The 19677-nt window shown below is 42.5% G+C and overlaps 1 protein-coding gene across 1 annotated transcript; it reads right to left on the bottom strand.

Moving 5' to 3' along the window:
* Positions 1-320: 320 nt before the first annotated feature.
* On the bottom strand, positions 321-6518 carry LOC119144678 (leukocyte elastase inhibitor A-like). The gene is made up of 8 exons (XM_037380310.1): positions 6353-6518; positions 4998-5182; positions 4422-4484; positions 3697-3822; positions 2520-2637; positions 2049-2191; positions 1152-1319; positions 321-985 (listed from the first exon to the last, which is right to left on the bottom strand). The coding sequence occupies exons 2-8, from the start codon at positions 5163-5165 to the stop codon at positions 581-583; spliced, it is 1191 nt and encodes a 396-aa protein (XP_037236207.1). The 5' UTR covers positions 5166-5182; positions 6353-6518; the 3' UTR covers positions 321-580.
* Between the last annotated feature and the right edge of the window lie 13159 nt (positions 6519-19677).

Genomic DNA, 19677 nt, shown 5'->3' with positions numbered 1-19677 from the left:
CTGAGATTTCCAGTTTGAACCATTACCCCTGATCAACATTTAAAGGAGGCTCTCATAGGAATACTTTGCTACTCCCATACAAAGTGGCATTGTCCTTGAGACCTATACAGAGGTTGGGCAGGAAAAGCTAGAAGACTGAATACCTGAGTTCATCCTTTTAATGCAGATCCCTGTCCTCCTGTCTCCTTCATGTGGGAGAATGTGTCACTCATAGGGCACTAGAATCATGGGTTTATTGGAGACATATTACATTAGGAAAGACTCAAAATAAGATTTTCTATGTACATGCCTCTCCAGGCCTACAGCTCTTTGGTAAATAATCATATAGTGTATTTTAAGGTAGATGTCATTTTAGTGAGGCCCCCTAAAAGTAAAACATGCCTGAAGCTGATGTTAGAAAGGCAATAGTTAACACTTTTTAGGTTTTTATCTCCAATTTGGCTCTTATCGGATGGTCTTTTGTACAGCAGATTAACACATTAGAATAAAGCCTGGCGAAAATGTGCTTGTCTCTTGTTCTCAGTACCTGCCAACAGGGATGTTAGCTGGAGAAAGATCTAATTTCCAAAATAACCTCCACTTATGGGGAGCAGTATCTTCCAAAGAAGAGAATGGTGTCAGTTGGGTTGTGTCTGATGAAGAAGAGGAACGGATGGTCAGCTTTGAACTCATAACAAACTGGGTGACACAGAGGTATTACAACATGACCCATGGCACCAGCTGCTTCAGTGCCCTCTTCACTGACTTCCATGAATGACTTCTGGATGGCCTTGGACACAACCAAACCATCCTTCCTAGAGATTCCTGACAAATCAGCTTTTCCCCAGTCAAAAACATTCTTCATTCCCATCTCCTGGAGAGTTTTGTTTAGAACGTAACTTTCCTCGATCTTGAACTGAGGCAGGTACACCTTCACTCTCAGCTGTTGCATTCTAGCCGAGCTGGTCCATCCTGCCAGTTTTTCATATGTGAGGCTGCATTCAAGCTGTAAGGTGGTATTGATAACAATGAATGACACCATAATGAATGGAAGAAAAAGACAGTAAGGTTCAGTTTTTCCCACTTGTCTTCTGACTACACTGGAGAACTGTTAAAGTATTGCTTTTTACAGCCTGTTATGCATGCAACTAGAGACAAAAAGGAAGTATTACCTGTTCTAGGCCAGTGAAGTCCTCACAGACCACTTCAGGAAGAAGAATGAACATGCTTAGTTCATCATCAAAGTATAGGAGCTCTATCACTTTCACTTTCAGTTCCTCTATGATGGCCATGTTAAAATAACCTTCTTGAAACATCATCTGCACTGTCCTTTTCTCATTCTGGAACATATGAAACATATTAAACAGAAAATATAAAAATGATCACCCTGGTTTTAATTGGTTTCAGATCTGAGTTAGAGTTCAGTCCAGAAACATTATTTACACTGGTCATGGGTTTAATGTACTTGTAGCATTGATGTGTTCCTCTCTCTTAACTAGCCCCAATGAAGTTATCTGTTTTAGAAGCGTAAAATCTACTTTTCCATTTCTACTGGTGCCAGATTGCTCACACCTCCCTCGTTACACCCTTCTTTTTTTCTGGCATGTCAGATGAGGAAACTGATGCATCTGATGCAACCATGAATCTAAATCCTTCATGAATAATGTATACGTTCTCCTGAGATAATTTGCCTTTAGCTCATTTTTTCCTGAAAACAAATACTGTTCTGCTGGTAAATAGTAGCAGAGGAACAGAATCCTCAGATTCAGTCTCAAACGCCGACTATTTTTGAAACAGCATCCTTAGTTGCAAAATCCCCGACACATGTGCTCAGTGACTTTGACACAACCAGGATCTCAGCAGCATGAGACCCACATCTGATGTGAATTGATAGAAACAGTCACACATTTGGTTATCAAACTGGAAAGAAGATGTAGCTTTCTATTGCTCTAGCTGAAGACCAGTGTTTTGTCTTGGAATAACAGAAAGGAGGAAAGATCTCATCTGTTGTTGCAGCAGAGACATCTTATTTCTACTCCCCAGCTGTTTCAGTTCCTGCTCATACTGACCTTGTTCAGCTGGAAATACATTTCCTTAGTGTCCTCTTTCTTAAATTCTACTGCCCACTTTCCTTTAAAATATATAGCGTTGACCAGGACAAGTACAGTAGAGGGATCAATAAATCCAGCAGCAAATAGGTCCTTGATTTTACCTTTAAAAATAATGAATTAAGAATTACTACTTTGTTTGGGCAATCAACTGCATTTGACTATTAATAATTATTTCTGTAAATCTGAAAAGTAGTATAATGCTGTCAGGCAAATAACAAAATATTTATGTACAGCTTTTGAAGCCAGGAACTCAAGGCACTTTTGTGCTTCTCCCTACATTCATCTCCTGTTGAGCAAAAAAATGCAGTGAGGGTTTTAAATATAAAAATCTCAGTACCTTTGGAAAAAAAGGTGGAAACTGAAATTCAGACATGGTATTCCTAACTGGTTCAGTTGCAAACCAAACAACCTGCACATTTTCTTCTTTACCTTTTGTCTCATTTTCCACCCAGAAGTTAATCTTCTCTCTGGCTTCTTCTTCAGTGTGTTTAAAATTGACTGGTTCCAGTTCTGCTCGATAAAATTTCTTAGTTGAATCTAAGTATTTCTGGGAAGTACAATAGACAGAAATTTATCACAACATGATGATTTTTATGATAGATAATTTCATGGTTTCAAGACAATTCCATGTAGTAGATCAGCAAGAAAGGAATGAGTAAAAGAAGGCATATATAAGAAATTCACTGAAATAACTCAAGCATTCAGATTTTAGAGATTATTTATAAAAAAACATATCTGCAAATATATTTTTCTGTATTTTCAAGCTGTACTGAGCAGCAGAAATTTCTCAGCACAGTAAAAAACTTTTCCAGACTGCTGGTCACCTTTATCTGGCTCTGAAAAATATCTCTTTACCTAGAGTGTAGTGTTTTAGAAGAAAGATGAAATCTTGACTTGAAAAGAGAAAAGTGGTTACAGAGAAAAAACAGTGCTGTTTTTAGCAATACTCTTATAAACACTTAAAGTCTGGTTTCCTGAGGGAATTATTTGCATGCACTTGCATTGCCTGGGCTGTCAGTATTCCACAGGAACATTCTGAGATGGTCATTCCCACTGAAATTAGACTAATTGACAAAAATGTCAAAGCTGTAACTTTCTTCTAAGCCTTGTTTGAAAAGGCAGCAGGAATCAGAGTCCCATATTCGCATAGACTCTGAAGGAAAGGTGGAAGAGTATGTACAATTATTTTATTAGAAACAGAGAAGACACTGGGGAAGGAAGAAAGTCTTATGGTCACAGAGCTTTGTTCCTTGGATAGAAATGATGCAGCAAACACGAGATCTATTAGACACCAGGCATGTGTGGCAAAGGTGTGTTGACAGTGATTAATGCTCTCATGTTTTCTGGAATACCCAGGGACAGCTTTTACATAGATCTGTTTGTTTATATTAAAGCTTTTAAGTCATGGCTTTTCCATGTTTTGCTGTTTGCCATATCTCACCATGGGCAACTGAGATGGAAAGGCTTCTTGACTGAAAGAGCTGTGGAGTGCAGCCATTTGGCAGCACACCCTGCCAGCGTTGTTGTATTTCATTACCCTTTGTACTTTATGATGGAATAAATTCTGCTCCCAGGAGCTGTTAAAATGGACACCATGGCCACTTACCTGGAAGAATGGATAAGTAGTTTCTCCAAAGAGCCTGTTGGCAATGGTGAGAGAGCATCCTGGTCTGGGCTCACTGACTGCAGCCAACAGAGCCTGGAACTGGGAATGCACTCCTGCTTCTTCAGACTTCAAACAGGAAAACAGAAGTTTCATGGTAAGCTTGAGCTTTCCTATGCAAAGCTGGACCTGAGGGTGAATTGCATCCTCTTTCTGCATGAGAAGCCTGACTCCACCCAGCTGATACAGGAACATTGGAACAAATGCATGAGGACACCACCTCCAGCTCCCCCTGAACCAGATGTACAGAATGACAAAATGATTCCCCGTCTGGCCTGCACTAGTCCACCCCCAAATCACAATGTATCCTACAGTGATGGCTCTGGGCACACCGAGCAAAAGTCTGCTGGCTTAGAGCCTGGGAGGAGCAAGCTCCAAGATGCCTTTGGCATGCCCTGTAGACAAACCTTTGCAGGTGGCAAGTTAAGTACCGATGACATTTTAGATTGGTACTGCTGTTTTGGTTAGAAACCTATAATGAGAAGGCTTAGCTGCTGAAATGTGTGATCTCACAAGGCCCCTAATAAAAGAACAGTAATAAGAAGGTCTGCAGATCTAGAGAGGCTGCTCAGCCCTGCAGTGCTTTCTGATTAAGTGATCGTTTGCAAGGACAAGGGTGGACAAACCAGCACCCATTTCTTCATCTCAGAGCTGCAACTGTGTCTTACCTTCTCAGAAGGGTATCTGTTTCCCTGGCTTGTACTGCTCAAAACTTCACTGAAATGAAATACCTGCAATGTAAATGTTGGGTGAATGCAGCTGAGTGATGGTACCTTAAAGCTAAAACAGTGTTTCAAGCCTATCCCAAAACGCAACCAGACACAGTCAACTGGGAAAGTCCATTTGTCCTTTATTACGAGACCCTTGCAAGTGAACAATAAGGTTTTGTAGAGGGTGAGCTCATGAAATATTTGACAGCTTTATTCTTAAGAAAGAAGACTTTAGGTATCCAGGGAAAGCAGAAGACCATATGAAAGGGAACCACTACTTCTGAGTCCTGGAGGGTGGAGGAATACCTTCAAAACACTTTCTTTACCACTGATGTATTCATTGAATGATCAATTACTGTAATAGTGTTTAGTCTGAAAAAGTTTGGTATTAGGAATATCATAAGAGAGGGCATTTGTAAAGGGCCCTCTATGTGCATCACTTCTCTGGATACTTAGGAACTATATCAGATGGTACGATCAGCCTCACGGCTCACATCTGGCTACTCTCCCCTTTTCAGAGCAAAGGAAACTCACCTCCTCAATCTGTTTGAGTGTGTTGCCCCTAGCTCCAAGGACAACCATCCCAAAGGCAGCTGAGAGACTTAGCGGGGAGAAGAAGATGTTTTCATTTCTTTTTCTTTTGCTCAGCTCTCTGAAAAAGTCAAGACAGAACTTGGCATTGGCTGTGCTGAGAGAGCACATTGTGGCACTGTGATCGCCTGCAACAAGGGAAACAAAGATTTAGGTTTCTTGTCCTTACACCTGCTAAGTTTAGGTGCCTTAGTAGAGCACAGTAAGGTTTTTCTGTGGTAGCATGGCTGAACTGTTCATCACTTCATGGAAGATTCCTGATTCACCACATCTGGGATTTCACAGTGAATCTGAAAACCAGCGCCCTGAATGGCAGGAGAAACACATTTTCAGAAACAGAATTCTCAGTTCAGGTGTTTCTCCAGCACTAGCACTTAGCCCTGACTTTGTCCTAACTACAGTCTCAGCGCACCTTACGTCCCCATCATTTTTGCCTCATGTTGTCTAAACATAGGTCTTATTAATTTCACCCCTTGCTCATACCTCACTCTGTCTCTCTCTAAAAAAAATATTGTGTGTATTAATCAGCTGTGTCCTTCTAAGGCTGGGTGCTTAACAAACATTTGACAGAAAATTGAACTACAGATGGGCTCACTTACTAAGATTTTCAGCAAAGGCACATTGTATATTAGGGGCAAATTGCAGTCACATTTTATATTTTATCTGCAGCTTTAACACTTTTCCCAGATAAACCTCAGTTACTATCACAATTATTACTAGCAGATGATCTTGAGTGTTCTGCAACACATCTTACACCTAGGACAGAGTTTCTTTCTAATGAAAGCCTTTTCCCAGTGTCTTTATCCAGTAAAGTGACGTAGAGGCATCTGATCCGTTAGAAAGTCACTTCAGTATTTTATTTTCCACTATTCTAAATCACTTTTGTTTTGATTCTGAGTCTGAATAACTTTCTCCACAAATGTGGAAGATCTCTTTCCCCCATTACACAAGAAGAATTAAATTATCTGTATAAATATTCAAAAGATGGAATGGTATAGAAAGATTATGCTTTCATAAATTACCAATCTGGGCCATGCAGAAGAAGTGGGAAAAGGCTTGGGTTTAATCTTCTTTAGAAACACACCTGGCAAAGCCATTGTACAAGCTAAACACAGCTTTATCACACAGAATACATTTCAATGTAATCCAAAACATTGCACAACATCTTGAAAATATTCTCACTTCCTCAAAATATGTTATATACCATATATACGTGCTAAGCAGATAATCTTCTGACATTTCATAGTTATGTCTTTTGTAATATAAACGTTAGAATTAAAGGTCAAGGAGATATTTACCTTCTCCTCAGGACTGATGGTGTCAACTCGCCTGTTGAGCTTGATGACAAGGCTTCTGGAGCAATGGGATATAAAGCCATTGCCACTCCCAGCGGCAGCATAATTTTTGCTCATGATGAATCACTTTCCTGTTCCAATCAGTTAGTATAATTAGGGCACCTTTTGTGGAATCTTGAATTTTTCCTTACCCCTGGGAGTTCAGAAAGAAGTCACAATGTTAAATGCATACTGAGATGTAAAAATCTCTACTTAGTTATAAAAAAGAAAGCAAACTTCTAGCAACAAAGGAGATTTCAGGGGGTTTACCTGTAAAAAAATTAGTTCTACAAAGTTTGATGTGGGTTACTATCAGAAGTGGCACCATCAAATGCAAATATGTATGTTTTTGTAATAGAAATTAATTATTGAAACGTTTGCAGGTGGCACAGTAACAAGTGAAAGAAAAATACAAAAGCACCTATTTGGCCAATTGTGACTTAAGGAAATGGTTCCAGAGTGGAGGTAGAGCAATCCCCTTCACCTGCTCCAGTTCTGTGCTGCTGAAGACTTCTTTCTTAAAGATCCCTCCCAGGAACACAGGTTTCTTCAACTGGAAAATTTGTCCTTGATGGAGAAAAGCAATTTAGCCATTTGTTCCAGAGTTTCTGGAATATCCAACAGCTTGGAGAAACAGTGGCTTGCTTTCATTCGCATGACATCTTGGAAGAGCGGGCACGGTGAGTGCACAGCGTGACTGTGCTCAGTGTGTGCGTTGGGTGTGCTGCAGCTGAGCACTTTGCAGTCGCTGCAGTGATGTGGCACAGCTTGTGTGCATTGGTGTCAGCCACACAGCATGTACAAACCAACTCTGATACACCTGGATGCAGAGACACTGCATTCCATGACATAGAATCATAGAAAAGACCTTTAAGATCATGAGAGCCCTCCCTGTTCCTCTCCTGGGGATTCCTGATATTTCTGCTGTAAGTGAGGAAGGCATCTGTGGTACAAGGGGCGAAATATAGAGAAGCTATCCCTGTCCACATAGTCTGCTTTCAAAACCTGGCATTCTGCAGTTGTGTTTACAGGAGACCTGGACGAGTTTTGTCCAGGCAGGCTTTCCACGAGACACTGATGTGTCAGCTAAGTTTAGCCCAGAACTTCTCATTACTCCTCATTTTTATTAGTGACTCCAAGAAAGTCTGGCCCTTGCCTTACATGGCTTCAGCAAGGCATAGGCAACAGGGAGAGAGCAACCTAATTATAAGAAGTAGTATGTTTCTGAGGTTATTTTCCTGAAAAAAAAAAATCTTCCTTCACATTCAGGTTGATACGTTGTGTGGGTGGGAAAGTATGTGCATGAGTGTGTGCACGCACAAACACTTAACACTATTTTGTAAGAAGTACTTAGTTATTACTACTAACATATACTTACATATCAACCCAATCAGATGCTAGGCTTCTCTGGTATTTAGGAAGCTCTGAAAGCAGTTTCATATCCATCATAAGATACTCATGAGTTTATTTCTTTTCCAATTTGAATTTTCTCCTTTCTCTTGGACGAAACAAATTAAAAAACCTGCTGTTCATTCAACCCTCACGCCAAGAGGGTTAGACCTGCACAGATTTTGCCTGAAGGGAAGAAATCCATGGAGTCTGGTTTTACTTGCTTAATGCTGGGGCAAGAAAACTTCCCTGAGAAGTGTCTGCTTTGCTTCCCTGGTTTCTGCTGAGGAAGCGGCCGCCCTCCACACCATCACATCAAAACCCTGCTCATGAGCCTGTACCTCATGTTGTCACCGAAAGGAAACTGCAGAGCAGAACCAAGCAGATGGTGTTTCCTTTCTTGCAGTGGTGGGCTGTGCACTGCATTCTTAGTTTTGGCACTAGGCATAGCACAATTGGAGGAAAAATGTTGTGGAGTATGAGTGGGAGGTAAGCAAGTAAGAGCAATAAGATGCAACAGCCCTAAGTCAGAGTAGCATTGTCATCTTTCAGAACAGAAGTAGTGAGATTGTCTGCAAGCAGCAAAACACAAGTATGTATTTTTCTTTCAGGAATACTGGCAATTTTTATTCCAAATTAATATAGTGAATGGAAAACTACGGTCCTGGAACAGAATAAATTGTGTCCTTTATGCACAAGGGGGTGTGCTAGAGCCGCCAGTCCCCTTAAAATTTATTCTTTTGTGTATGAATCTGTTAAGGTGGAGTTCAAGCCACCTAATATGCTAGCAGAGTGAAACACTACACTCTTAGCCCTGCTTATTTTTCTGATACTTTTGACCTCTTGTCTTAACTGTATTAAAAGAGCAGGTTTCTTTGCTGTTTGTTAAGCCTGTATTTCTCTGTTCTTGCTACATTTTGAGTTACCCTGAAGATTAACTGCTGCTCCATTGCTCCATTTGGTGGAGGTTTGTTTCACCTGGATTGGTTTCTGTCAGTGGTCAAATTACAGTTGATGAAGTAGCTGAATTGGCATTAATTGCCAGAAAGGAACACTTTCTGCTTCTCTTCTGGTCTCTTCATTTGATGTTTTCTGCTCTTCTAGGTTAGTATAATGCAGGTTAGAGAGCGGCTTAGACGGGCATAGCTCTCTGATGGGAATGCCTGAGAAATACAGGAGTTTTTGTTTAAGTAGATTGAAGGATCTGTGCATTGTAGGTTCTCAGGAGACTCAGTACACAAACACCTGCAGGGAAAGACAAAGCTGTAGCTCATCCTGTCTTTGGACAAGGATGGCTGGAGGACTAGGACTTGCAGCGCCCCTGTCAGCCCTTTGGCTCCCTTCTTGCTCTTGAAATAATGCAAAAGTTCATTGCTGGCCAGAGGAAAACTAAGAGGATTGAAGATGGTTGTGGTAGTCTTAGAATCAGGAGACTCTATTGCTTTCCAAGGATAAGCCTTCAAACAGGAAAGGATAACAGGAGGATTTTTTTGTAAGGTTACAGAGAAGTAGTTGCTGAGATGAGTTGTGTGGAAAGGAAGATGAAGATGTAAAAGGAATGCAAGTAAGGAAGTGACAGATTTTGTTTCAGAAAGACTGCTCTGGAAAGAACACAGATTTCAGACAGACCTTGTAGCTGGTGGTCAGGCACTTGTCATGGTGAAGTTACTCTCAGGCACAGAGGAGTGGGTCACAGACTTAGCTGCTTCCTACCCCTAAAGTTCTCCACATTTAAATAAGACTGTAAACAGTGCCATGGCCTTAGGGACAAGTTTTCTTCAGCACTGTTTACCTGTCTGAAGTCATTTTGGCTGAAAGTCTCGAACTTTTCCTTCACTTGCCAGGGACAATTCTGTTACTCTTTCTGGTGGCTTTGGGGCCAGGACCAAGGGAATGAAGATTTCTCTGTATGATTTATAAATTGCAAAGAGTTCTGATGACATGGATGAGACAAGCATAGGAAGGCCAAAACAAGGGACAAGAGGTTCACTCAGTGATGTCAATAAGCAGAATACAATTTCACAGCATGGAGCAACGACTCACTCTGTAGGGAACAGACCACCAGCATGTCCGTTGTGATTATTCTTTGCTTCCAGTGGACACACTGCAGTAAACCTGGATGGCTGTAGTTCTTCCTTGGCTGCAGGATGCAGCCGGGAAGCAGATTAATGTTGAGGAAACAGAAGCTGATCTCAAGCTTGACAGCAAAGGCTCTTCTTGTCGCTTTCATCTGACAAAATGTACATTCTGCTACCACTCTGAGACTGCTCAGGTGGTAATTACAGAGTAGCTGAAGTGTCTGAGGTTGAGTAGAAGTACCATTGGATTAGTAGGCTGCTGAGTAACAAGAACACAACAAGGACTCCTGTGATTTTCACTGGGTCAAGGACCAAGAGGGCCCACCCTATTTACCAGACACCTGCTACATAAGCATAACAAACCTTATACATCATATCAGAGCAATTAGCGTGATAAAGCATCTGTGGTGATCCACAGCAACTTTAGCATGACAGAAAAATACCTTTTGAAGTTGATGAAGAAGTGGGAGAGACTTCAGATGTTGCTGATGGTCTCAGCCCACTTGGGAAGCACCACATGAGCAAAGTCTAATATTAATTTCTGTGATTTTCAGGCTGTATGAGTCAAGAACCTAGTAAAGAGCTAGTATCACCTTCTAAGTTGCACTGCTGTCTGCTGACTCTCCAATACTGAATTTATTGGCAACAGAGTGCAGGAATTGATGAGTGTCAACTTTGTAGAGTCTTAGGCCACCTTATATTGGTTATTCAGCTTGCCAGGGAAAAGGTGAGCCCAGCACTGTTTCTTTCCACCTGAACTTTTTTCTGCACCAGAAGTCTTTCCATGATTGCAATGGAGCCCTTTACTCTCCAGGGAGATTTAGACATGATGCAAAACAGCACCCAAAAAGTCTTCATCTTTGATTCTCTTACCAATGTCCAAAATAGGCTCTAGCAATGCAGCCAGTTCTGCCTGTTGCACCTTCTCTGCTCACACCCCTTCTTGCCTGCTCATCAGCTATGACTAACAGGAAATTACAGTTGTAAGCAAGGATTCCTCCATGTGTTTTATCTGGCTTCCACAGAGTAAGGGGTTACGGCTAGACAGAAAAATGTTGGGGAAAATGGGCATGAGGAGCCTATTTTACAATGTCAGCTGATCCAGGCTTTGTGACCGATCTCATTTACATTATCTGAATATCATTCCTTTGTGGCAGTTTAAATCATTTTATAAGCCAGGTCCTTTTACCTAAATAACAAATGCAGCATTTTTTAAAGCTGTGAGATACAGACTGTCCATAAGTCTTCCTCTTCTAGCTTTACCCCAAGGAGTTAAACTTCCGTCCATCTCAATGCATAGCTTTTCTTGTCAGCCAGCATTGTGGGGTACAGTGATGAAGACAGTAGAAAAGTTCCTTTGCATTTTAAAAAAGGGGCTGGTTTTTTTCTATATTGATTAACTACCAAAAAGATAATAGATATTTTCATGCAATGGAGCTTTTGTTTGGGATTCTTGAAAGTGCAAAATACATTGATTTGCATTTTCAAGTTCATTCCTACAAAGGTGGTGGCTGGTTATGGTTTTTTTAACAATGAACATATGCATGAATGAAAATTCTGCTGAGATGCAGCATCAGGATTTTGGCATTTCAGTCTAGGCAACAGCAAACAGATGACATTGCAGCAGTCTCTCTAGATATCAGTTCTTATTATTCCGTTGCTGAGACCCTGATAATCCTCCAAACCAGTCATTCTGCATCCCAGAAAATGGTGAAAACACAGAGCACAAATTCAAAGTGAAACTTGCCTATCATAATTCTGGGGGACTTTGGGGTGCTTCAAGTGACAGAAATGGCAGTTAGGCTTCTTTACACGCTTGTGAAAAGGAAATTCCTTGTTTTCTACCACTTAATCATTTCTCCTTAGAATCCTCAGGTTTTTTTCAATGTTACTGAGGACACTGGAGAGCAATAAACTCTCATCACACACATTTATTGTCTCATTGATGATAGAGGCATAGGTAGTATAATAGAACAAGTTATATATTCAGAGAATTAGGGTTTACCATCAGAATTTCTACAGTGTTGATTTAAATGAAATTCGGTGAGGAATTCCCAAACTTTTGGAGAATGCAACACATTCAACACAGATCAGTGTTCATTTTCACATTGTTCTTGGGGTTGCGTTGTAAAGAACAAAGGACTGCTTGGAAACGTTTTGTACCAGAAGAAATGGCAGAGACTTATCGCAAAATCTGCATTCAGCCACTGGGCACAATCTACACGGTGTGCAGACCCCTTCCTCTGGGGCTCTGGTATGCAACTATGGAAAATAGAATGGGTGAGTGATAGTTTTAGTATAGAAGAAGCTGGTAATAAGACCTGTTGTCCATATGGCAAATGAAGTTACCAAGAGTAACAAAAAAAAGGAAAGAAAAATGTATTCCCACCAACAGATCTTGTAAAATTTTGAACAGATACATTGAGCAAATCTCTATTGTTCTTTTGCAACTCTGTATAGCCATTAATTAGCTTTGATTGGAAATGACAGAAATGTGTGGCTGGAGGAGCCTTGAGATTGTCTCGTGCATCTGCTGCCCTAAGGCAGGATCAAAGATGTCTGGATTACTGTTCATAGGCGTTTGTTGAACCTGTTTTTAGAAGCTTCTAGACAAAGAATTCCCAAACCTCTGTTATGTTTCAGTGCTTCCTTATCCCTGGAGTTTTAACTCATCTCTGTCCTAAATCATCCTGACTGTAAATTGGAACAGTTACATCCAGGCATCTTTAAATTTTGACATATGCTACTGGCCAAGTCATGCAAATACTTATTGGTCAATTTATTTTTTGCACAAGATGTAGTGTTTGGGAGTGTCTCTCTGGTTGTAAAATGTAATTATTGTAGATGGACTCATGACCAAGAACTTATTACTACACTAATCATGCTACCCAAAACACCGTGGGTATTGTTAGTGACTGAGCTACTTCAACAAATTATGGACTTGGAAATCTCAAATGCCCCTCAGGGCTGCTCAGGCCTGTAAGGCATTGTTGTAATTTTCACAATTCTGAAGAGAAAGGTATTGCTTTTGGCCATCAGACTATATATTAAAAGTAATTGTCCTTCCTCATTCCCACGACAATCCTTGTGGTGTGATTTCCACACCTAGTCAAATTATGCAGTTGCTTGGCAGTCTCATATGTTATTAGCACAAAAGCTAGTGTGGGGATGTGCTTGCCCGTCCTTACAGATAGTAAGACCAGAGGTATAATGGTTCAGAAGTGGAGGGAAAAGGATAGCCAATATTATGCACATAAAGTTAGTGACCAAGTTTTGAAAATAAAATACAATTTGGAAATACCCTTCCCAACCTGCCAAGCCCTGTGAGGAACTCACAGGTGTATAATCTGAAAACACAAGGTCAAGTTTTCAGCCAACATAAACTGATTCAGCTCCAGAGAAGATGTGAAAAGGTAATTTATTCCTGTGGAAAAAGGCTCTTCTTCATGCCACAGAATAATGTGGATGTGCAAACAGTATGTTTTCCCTGTCCTGCCATGGAATTTGTATAATATTTAATCATTCTGCAATTCAAATTTCCTATCTACATGCCTGGGGTAACCAAGGACTACTGAACTGTCCTGAAAATAAATTTCTTTACATTTCTCCCCACTTCTGCTCTCTCTCAGTTGCACTAATTTTTACCATTGATAAAGTTGTTGCTCTGATATTATCCCGGATAAAATTTGACAGTCTCTTCATTTCTAGCCTGCCTGTAATCTAGATACAAATATCTGGTATTTACAAGGTGATGTATCCCAGCTGGTTATAAACATTTACGTATAATCTAATGTAGACCCTATGACCAGTATCATTTACCAACAGCCTTGGTAAAACAAGATACTTCTTTAGTATGCAGAATACGATATTAGAGAAAAGCTGACTTTAAAGCAATATGCTTGCATGAACCATTATTTCATGCAGAACATGCTAAGTAGTCCCTGCTATTTTGGTCCTGCATGCTTGTTGGGTGTGAACAAGAATGCCTTGACAAAACATGATGTCCAATAGTTTTGGTATTTGACTTGGGACACCCATGTGGAATCTATTCACACACACAAGTATCTCAGACTGTTCAAGATGAAGGCAGGTGTCTAATTACAAAATGCGGATGAAGGGACATAAGGGTGTCTGGGAAATCATGACTCAATGCTTCCTACACATCTATTTGTGAACCAGTAGAACAGTGTCCCCGTGGTACAGCAGCACATAACCTGTTTCCTGGCCCTTGTTGTGAGATGGGCTTCACTTCTCATCCCACTGCGTGTGGAGCCCCATTCACTTCAAAGTGCCAGCAAATGAAATTTAAAAAAAGCAAGGATTTAAGCTCCTACATTGTGCCCAGCACAAACGAGCAGAAAGAACTGTCTGGGATCAGGCCTTTAAAGTCAGGTCTCAGTGTATACATGTGTGCACAGAGAGACAGAAAACGAACATGAACTCTTTCTCCAGAATCCCAGTTTGCAGCCTGGGCAAACTGGATTTTTACCTTTGTCTGGAATGATTTCTGTGGAAATGTTTTGCACCACACTGCTTCTCAAAGATGCAAATAAACTGCAGCATTTTTAAAAAATGTAGATGAAGGGTACTGATTCCATCTGTATCACAGCATAAAGAAACATCATTTGGGTGAAAATTGCTACCCAGGTCTTTCAAAAGTACTGTTATCATCTCCCCAGGAAATGCAGGCCCTTTTCCTTGACTTTGCACAAATCCTATTTCATCTCCCAAACTGCTCTCTCTATACTCTAATCACTCGGTGTTTCATCCCTCTGTGAGAGCTTGCTTTTTTGGCAAAGCAATACAGCAGCAATACAGAAACATGCAACTTGATGTCCTTAGCAGAAGTTCAAAGCATAACACATAAATTTTTCAAAGTCACAAAACCTGTGAACAGTTGTCACTTACCTGAAGGAACTAAGCTGTCACTTCTCCAAAGATCCTGTTGGAAATGCTGAGGGAATGTGGAGCACCAGCTTTGCCAAGGAAACTCCTGGAATGGATAAGGGGCTCCTCCAGCTGCAAGCAACAGGGGAAACTTTAGCAAGATGCTCCCCCCTGGAGCCCCATCTATGTACCCTCAGGCTGAAATCATAGTCACTCTCCCCGAATGCACCTGTGGGGGCCAAGGGGCATGCAAAGACCACAAACACATGCCTGGGCTTCCTGACCATCCAAAGTCTTGTCTTCTTCCTATCCTGTAATTTACAGCTTGAAAAAGAATCATTCTGTTTAAATCTATCATCACTACCCAGCAAAGCAACAGGGTCCCTTCTGCATGTGCACACAGGTTTTGCAGTTTGATGAGAACAGGGCTGAACTCTGCTCTTACCATGCCTTTGGATGAAATGCTGCCATTTAGCAGGTAAGTCTGCCTTGCTCTGCTTCACTTCATGATACGGTTCAACATCACACAGTTCAGATACTGTCTCACCTTTCTGGTAGTGCTCTTGGTTCCTGGACTTGCCATGCTCGGCACCTAATGAATATGAAGCACCTGTGATAAAAATGCAATATAAATCTATGCAAATAGATTAATGAAGACACAAAGAACACATTGAGGCTTCACTGAAGCCTCACAGGCACCACAGTCAGATGAGCATATTTGGAAAGGAGAGTATTGAGACCTGTAGCTGTCACCTCTTTCAGTTTGCTGTTTGTGAAGAACACAACCCAGAGTGCCAGAAGGCTCCTGCCTCTTTTCCATTTCCAAATATAAGTTCACAGTTCACAGGAAAAGTGAAAGAAAATCACCTTTTTAATCTTTTTGGTTGTGTTGCCTTCAGCACCCAGTTGGATCATGCTGAGGGCAGCTGAGATGCTCAGTGGACAGAAGAAGATATTTTAATTTCTTTTTACTTTGCTTAGATCTTTGAAGAAGTCCAGGCAGAACTTGGTCTTTGGTGCACTGACGGAGCAGGCAGGGTCTTTCTCAGGGAATTCAGCACCCCAAGCACTGACTCACTCCCTGGAGCAAGTTTCAGACCGCACTTAACACTTCATAGCAAAGTGCACCCCACACCCTGACAGGAACAACCACCTCTGGGCAAATCACCCCTTTAGTCACACTCTTGCTCTTCCCCTGTCTGCTCCAGCTAGCTCCACACTCACTTTCATGCCCTCAATTTTTTTTCTAAAGGCTGTACACTGTGTAAATACAGTCACATAGGCAACATCCTGCCTTTCTTGCAAGAACTGCTACATGGTTTAGAAGCACTGGTCAGCCTTCAGACGCTGTGCTCCACTGAAGTACATTGTCTAAAAATTTTTGTGTTTGTATATTGTGTAAAACATGGAGCATGCTGTATGAAAACAACCAACAGAGAGACCAACAAATGGGATTGCCAAGACAGAGCCAAATATCAATGCGGAAAGGCCTTTCTCTACCTCCTGAATTTGAGGTGGCAAGTTCATACCTGTCCCAGCACTGTAAGATAACTGCCTTGCCATTTACCTCCTTTTACCTTTTAAAGGGAATTAACAAATTCCCTCCTGATGTTGAGTGAGCTTGTTCACTCAAGCAAAGAATTTAGCTGCATGTATCCTACATCCTCGGACTGCCACATCCATGAAACGTGGAAGTTGGCCCTGTAGGCAGAAACACTGCAGCCTGCCCTTGTGCATCACTGCAACACACTTTGCTCCCCTCCAGCTTCTGGTTTTGGTACTGTCACTACCTTGAGGACACCTGACAGCTTCTTTGCTGATGGAGGGTGATGTCCTGCCCTGCCTTAAATCAAAACCAACCACTGTGTAGCTTGGCTACCTGCCCAGTTTGTAGCTAAAGAAAGCACATGCCTGGGGAAACCAGAGGCTGACAGACAGAGTGCCAGAAGAGTGGCTTTTCAAGTGTCTCAGCAAAGTGGGAGACACGATCCAGTCTCTCCTGGTTTTCCCTCTCCAGAACAAGTAATGAATAAAGGAAATGTATCTTTTTCCCCTCCCAGAGAAGAGGCACCCCGTTGCTGCTGCTGCATCTCATTAGCTTGCTCTGCTAAATCATCTCAAAGATGTGCCAAGCATCTGCAGACAGCAGACAGTAACAGCAAGAGGGAAACAGAAGCAAATCAGAAAATAAAAGTCTGACACGCAGCATTCAGAGAGGCACCTTTCCCTCCCCCTGAAGTACTTATGTGCATCTGATAACCTCTGTCTCGTGGGGGGCCCTGACAGTCCTGCAGCAGATGATAGAGCTGGGCCCGTAATGTCAACATGTTATTTCTTCCGTAACCCAGGTCATCCTGGAGAATTGCAATGATCCAGACTGTGCCCCAGCAGCTTCCGTGCCTAAGAGCTGTGCCTAGCTGGAGCTGCCTCAGCTTGGGCACTTTGTCTCAGGGATCTCAGCATGTTTTCCTTCTTGTGTCAGCAAGAGCCAGAGGGTGGAGGGAGAACACACGCTGGCCTTCACCAGCACATCCCAACCTGAGTTCTGAGCATCTCCCAGGTTGTGGGTCAGGAGGTGGCAGGCCTAACCACATGCTACAGGACCTGGTTCATGGGGCAGGAGGAGTCCCAGTTACACAGCTTTAGGATGCTCCCATATGGTGAGAATTTTAGGGAATAGGCTTTTTCCATTGTCCTCATGCAGGAAAAGGGCAAGAGGACATAAAGTAAAGGCACCACCAGCCCCACTTAGGAGACTTCAGTATGGTGAGCACTGCTGGTCATGTGCAGGGAACAGCACTGAGCCGGAGCAACTCCTTTATTCAGAATGCTGCCCCTTGCTCCGTCAAGGCTGACCATGGATTTTTGCCATGACACCAGAGTTAGACACTGCGATGGGAGCACTTTCAGATTAAGTGTTCAGCTCTGTATATCTGCTGCTGTATTCCAGCTATGGATGTGGTTTCCTAACCCCTAGGTCTAGCCCACATGTTCCAACAGAACCATGTGGGGAGCTTGAAACATTGATGGTTCTGGCTTGAAATGCGTGAGGAGCTCATGAGGCTTTTTGTTGAGCTCCACGGTCATCATCAGTCTGCACCTCTGGATGGCTTGCACAAAACAACAAGCAAAAAAGGCAACAAGGTGGAGTTGCTCCTGTGTAGGGGCACAGGAGATACACCAAAGGCCCCTGGATATGTCTTCCAGGATCCTTCATATTCATCATCATTTATGAACAAGAAAATGGGTACCACGCTGCCAAAGCACTTACTCATCTTTTGACCTCAGATGCTGATCTGCTTCACAAGCAGCATTCAGCTTCTTCACAGTGTTTCCCCCTGGTGTCTTGGGGCTGGTTGTGGGCTGAGCACTGCATTTATTTCAGACCAACAGGCACCGTGCTCGGCACTGCTCTGGGCAGAATACTGTATTTCTCACAGAAGACCAGCAGCTGACTCCCTTCAGCAAAATGCAGCTAAGCCCCCATATAGATAACACATGATGGGTGCATTAATATAATCTGAAAATATGATCTAGGTGACTTCCTAGGTTTCATAATTGAAACTCTGGATTGAGAAAGCCTTTCCCCTCAGTGGTTGCCCTTCTACCATTTAGTAAAAGAATTTCTCACCTGGCAGGCTGAGGGCTGTGGAAAAGGCAGGACTGGTCGTCACTGGCCTGTGTTTGGGACTGGTTTGTGCTGACAGATTGCAGGGAGAGAAGTGACATACAGCAAAGCAGGCTGTGGTGGCAGTCTTTTGGAAAAGGGGTTGTCAAGGGTTTGAGCAGAGGCAGAGCTGTGGCTGGTGCTGCAAGGCTGCAGGCTGCAATGAGTGCTGTGCCAAAAGCTAGCTGCCTCACGAGCTGTTGCACAAGAAAAGAAGAAACCCATCAGGATATGCAATAGAGGTCCTTCAGCAGTGTTTTTGCAGTGTGTTTAAAACTGCCAGTAAATGTACGGAAAAGCTGGACCCTGTCTCCAAACTGTAGCAGTCAAGTGAGGGAGTAATGCAAAACAATCCGAGAGCTGTGTAGGTGGCAATGCTCTTACACAAAAGCCGTGACACACCATCTCCTAAGTAAGAACATAGACCTTCGTGCCTGAGGATTCAGATGGGAAAGCTGCACAGCAGCACCCTCTGAAGAGCTGAAAGGAAACTCACAACTGAAGTACTTTATTCACTATTTTCTTTTCCAGGTAGGTATTAATCAAGTGAGGGAAAATTCATGCTATCAGAAAGATATAGACTGAAATACTTCTATATCATTATTGTTAGGGTAGTTGCCCACATACATATGTTTTTTTCTGTGTTACTGGATTAAAACAAGAATATCCTGGGAGCAGAGACTGGAAACCAGAATACATCTACAATACAGTTATTGAACTGCAAAATTATCAGTCCTTGTGTTTTCGTCTTGTGTCATTAAGCTGCATTCATTAGCCTAAGGGCTTCAAAAGGAAGGTGGGCATTTTTCCCACCCAGCCTGTGCTAAAACTTAGTGCCTGATAGTGCTTGGTGCATTCTCCTGGGAGACACGTGTTTGAATTACAGTGAGGGTGTGGGATACACTGAAGAGTCCTGAGGCACTTCACAAAATCACGGAATGGTCAGTGTTGGAAGGGACCTCTAGAGATCATATAGTCCAGCCCCCTGCTAAAGCAGGTTCACCCAGAGCAGGTTGCACAAAATCCCATCCAGGATTCTAGAGCAGGAGACCCCACAGGCTCTCTGGGCAGCCTGTCCCAGGGCTCCGGCACCCTCAAGGTGCAGAAGTTTTCCCTCCCGTTCAGACGGAGCTCCCTGTGTTGCCGCTTGTGCGGAGCTCCCTGTGTTGCCGCTTGTGCCCGTTGCCCCTTGCCCTGTGGCTGGGCACCACTGAAAGGAGCCCGGCCCCGGCCTCTGGGCACTCGCCCTTGAGGTATTTGCAGACCTT

Source organism: Falco rusticolus, chromosome 3, assembly GCF_015220075.1.
Source record: "Falco rusticolus isolate bFalRus1 chromosome 3, bFalRus1.pri, whole genome shotgun sequence".
NCBI lineage: Eukaryota > Metazoa > Chordata > Aves > Falconiformes > Falconidae > Falco > Falco rusticolus.
The sequence above is the reverse complement of the archived record's forward strand: the minus strand, read 5'-3'. Positions and strand labels throughout refer to the sequence as shown.

Excerpts from the sequence above, each read along its gene's own strand:
- LOC119144678 (XM_037380310.1), bottom strand. The coding sequence starts at position 5,165 with ATGTGCTCTCTCAGCACAGCCAATGCCAAGTTCTGTCTTGACTTTTTC. Across the intron at positions 4,485-4,997 it reads CACTCAAACAGATTGAGGAG|GTATTTCATTTCAGTGAAGT; the intron begins GTGAGTTTCCTT and ends TTTACATTGCAG. Across the intron at positions 3,823-4,421 it reads ACAGATACCCTTCTGAGAAG|TCTGAAGAAGCAGGAGTGCA; the intron begins GTAAGACACAGT and ends TCCTGTTTGAAG.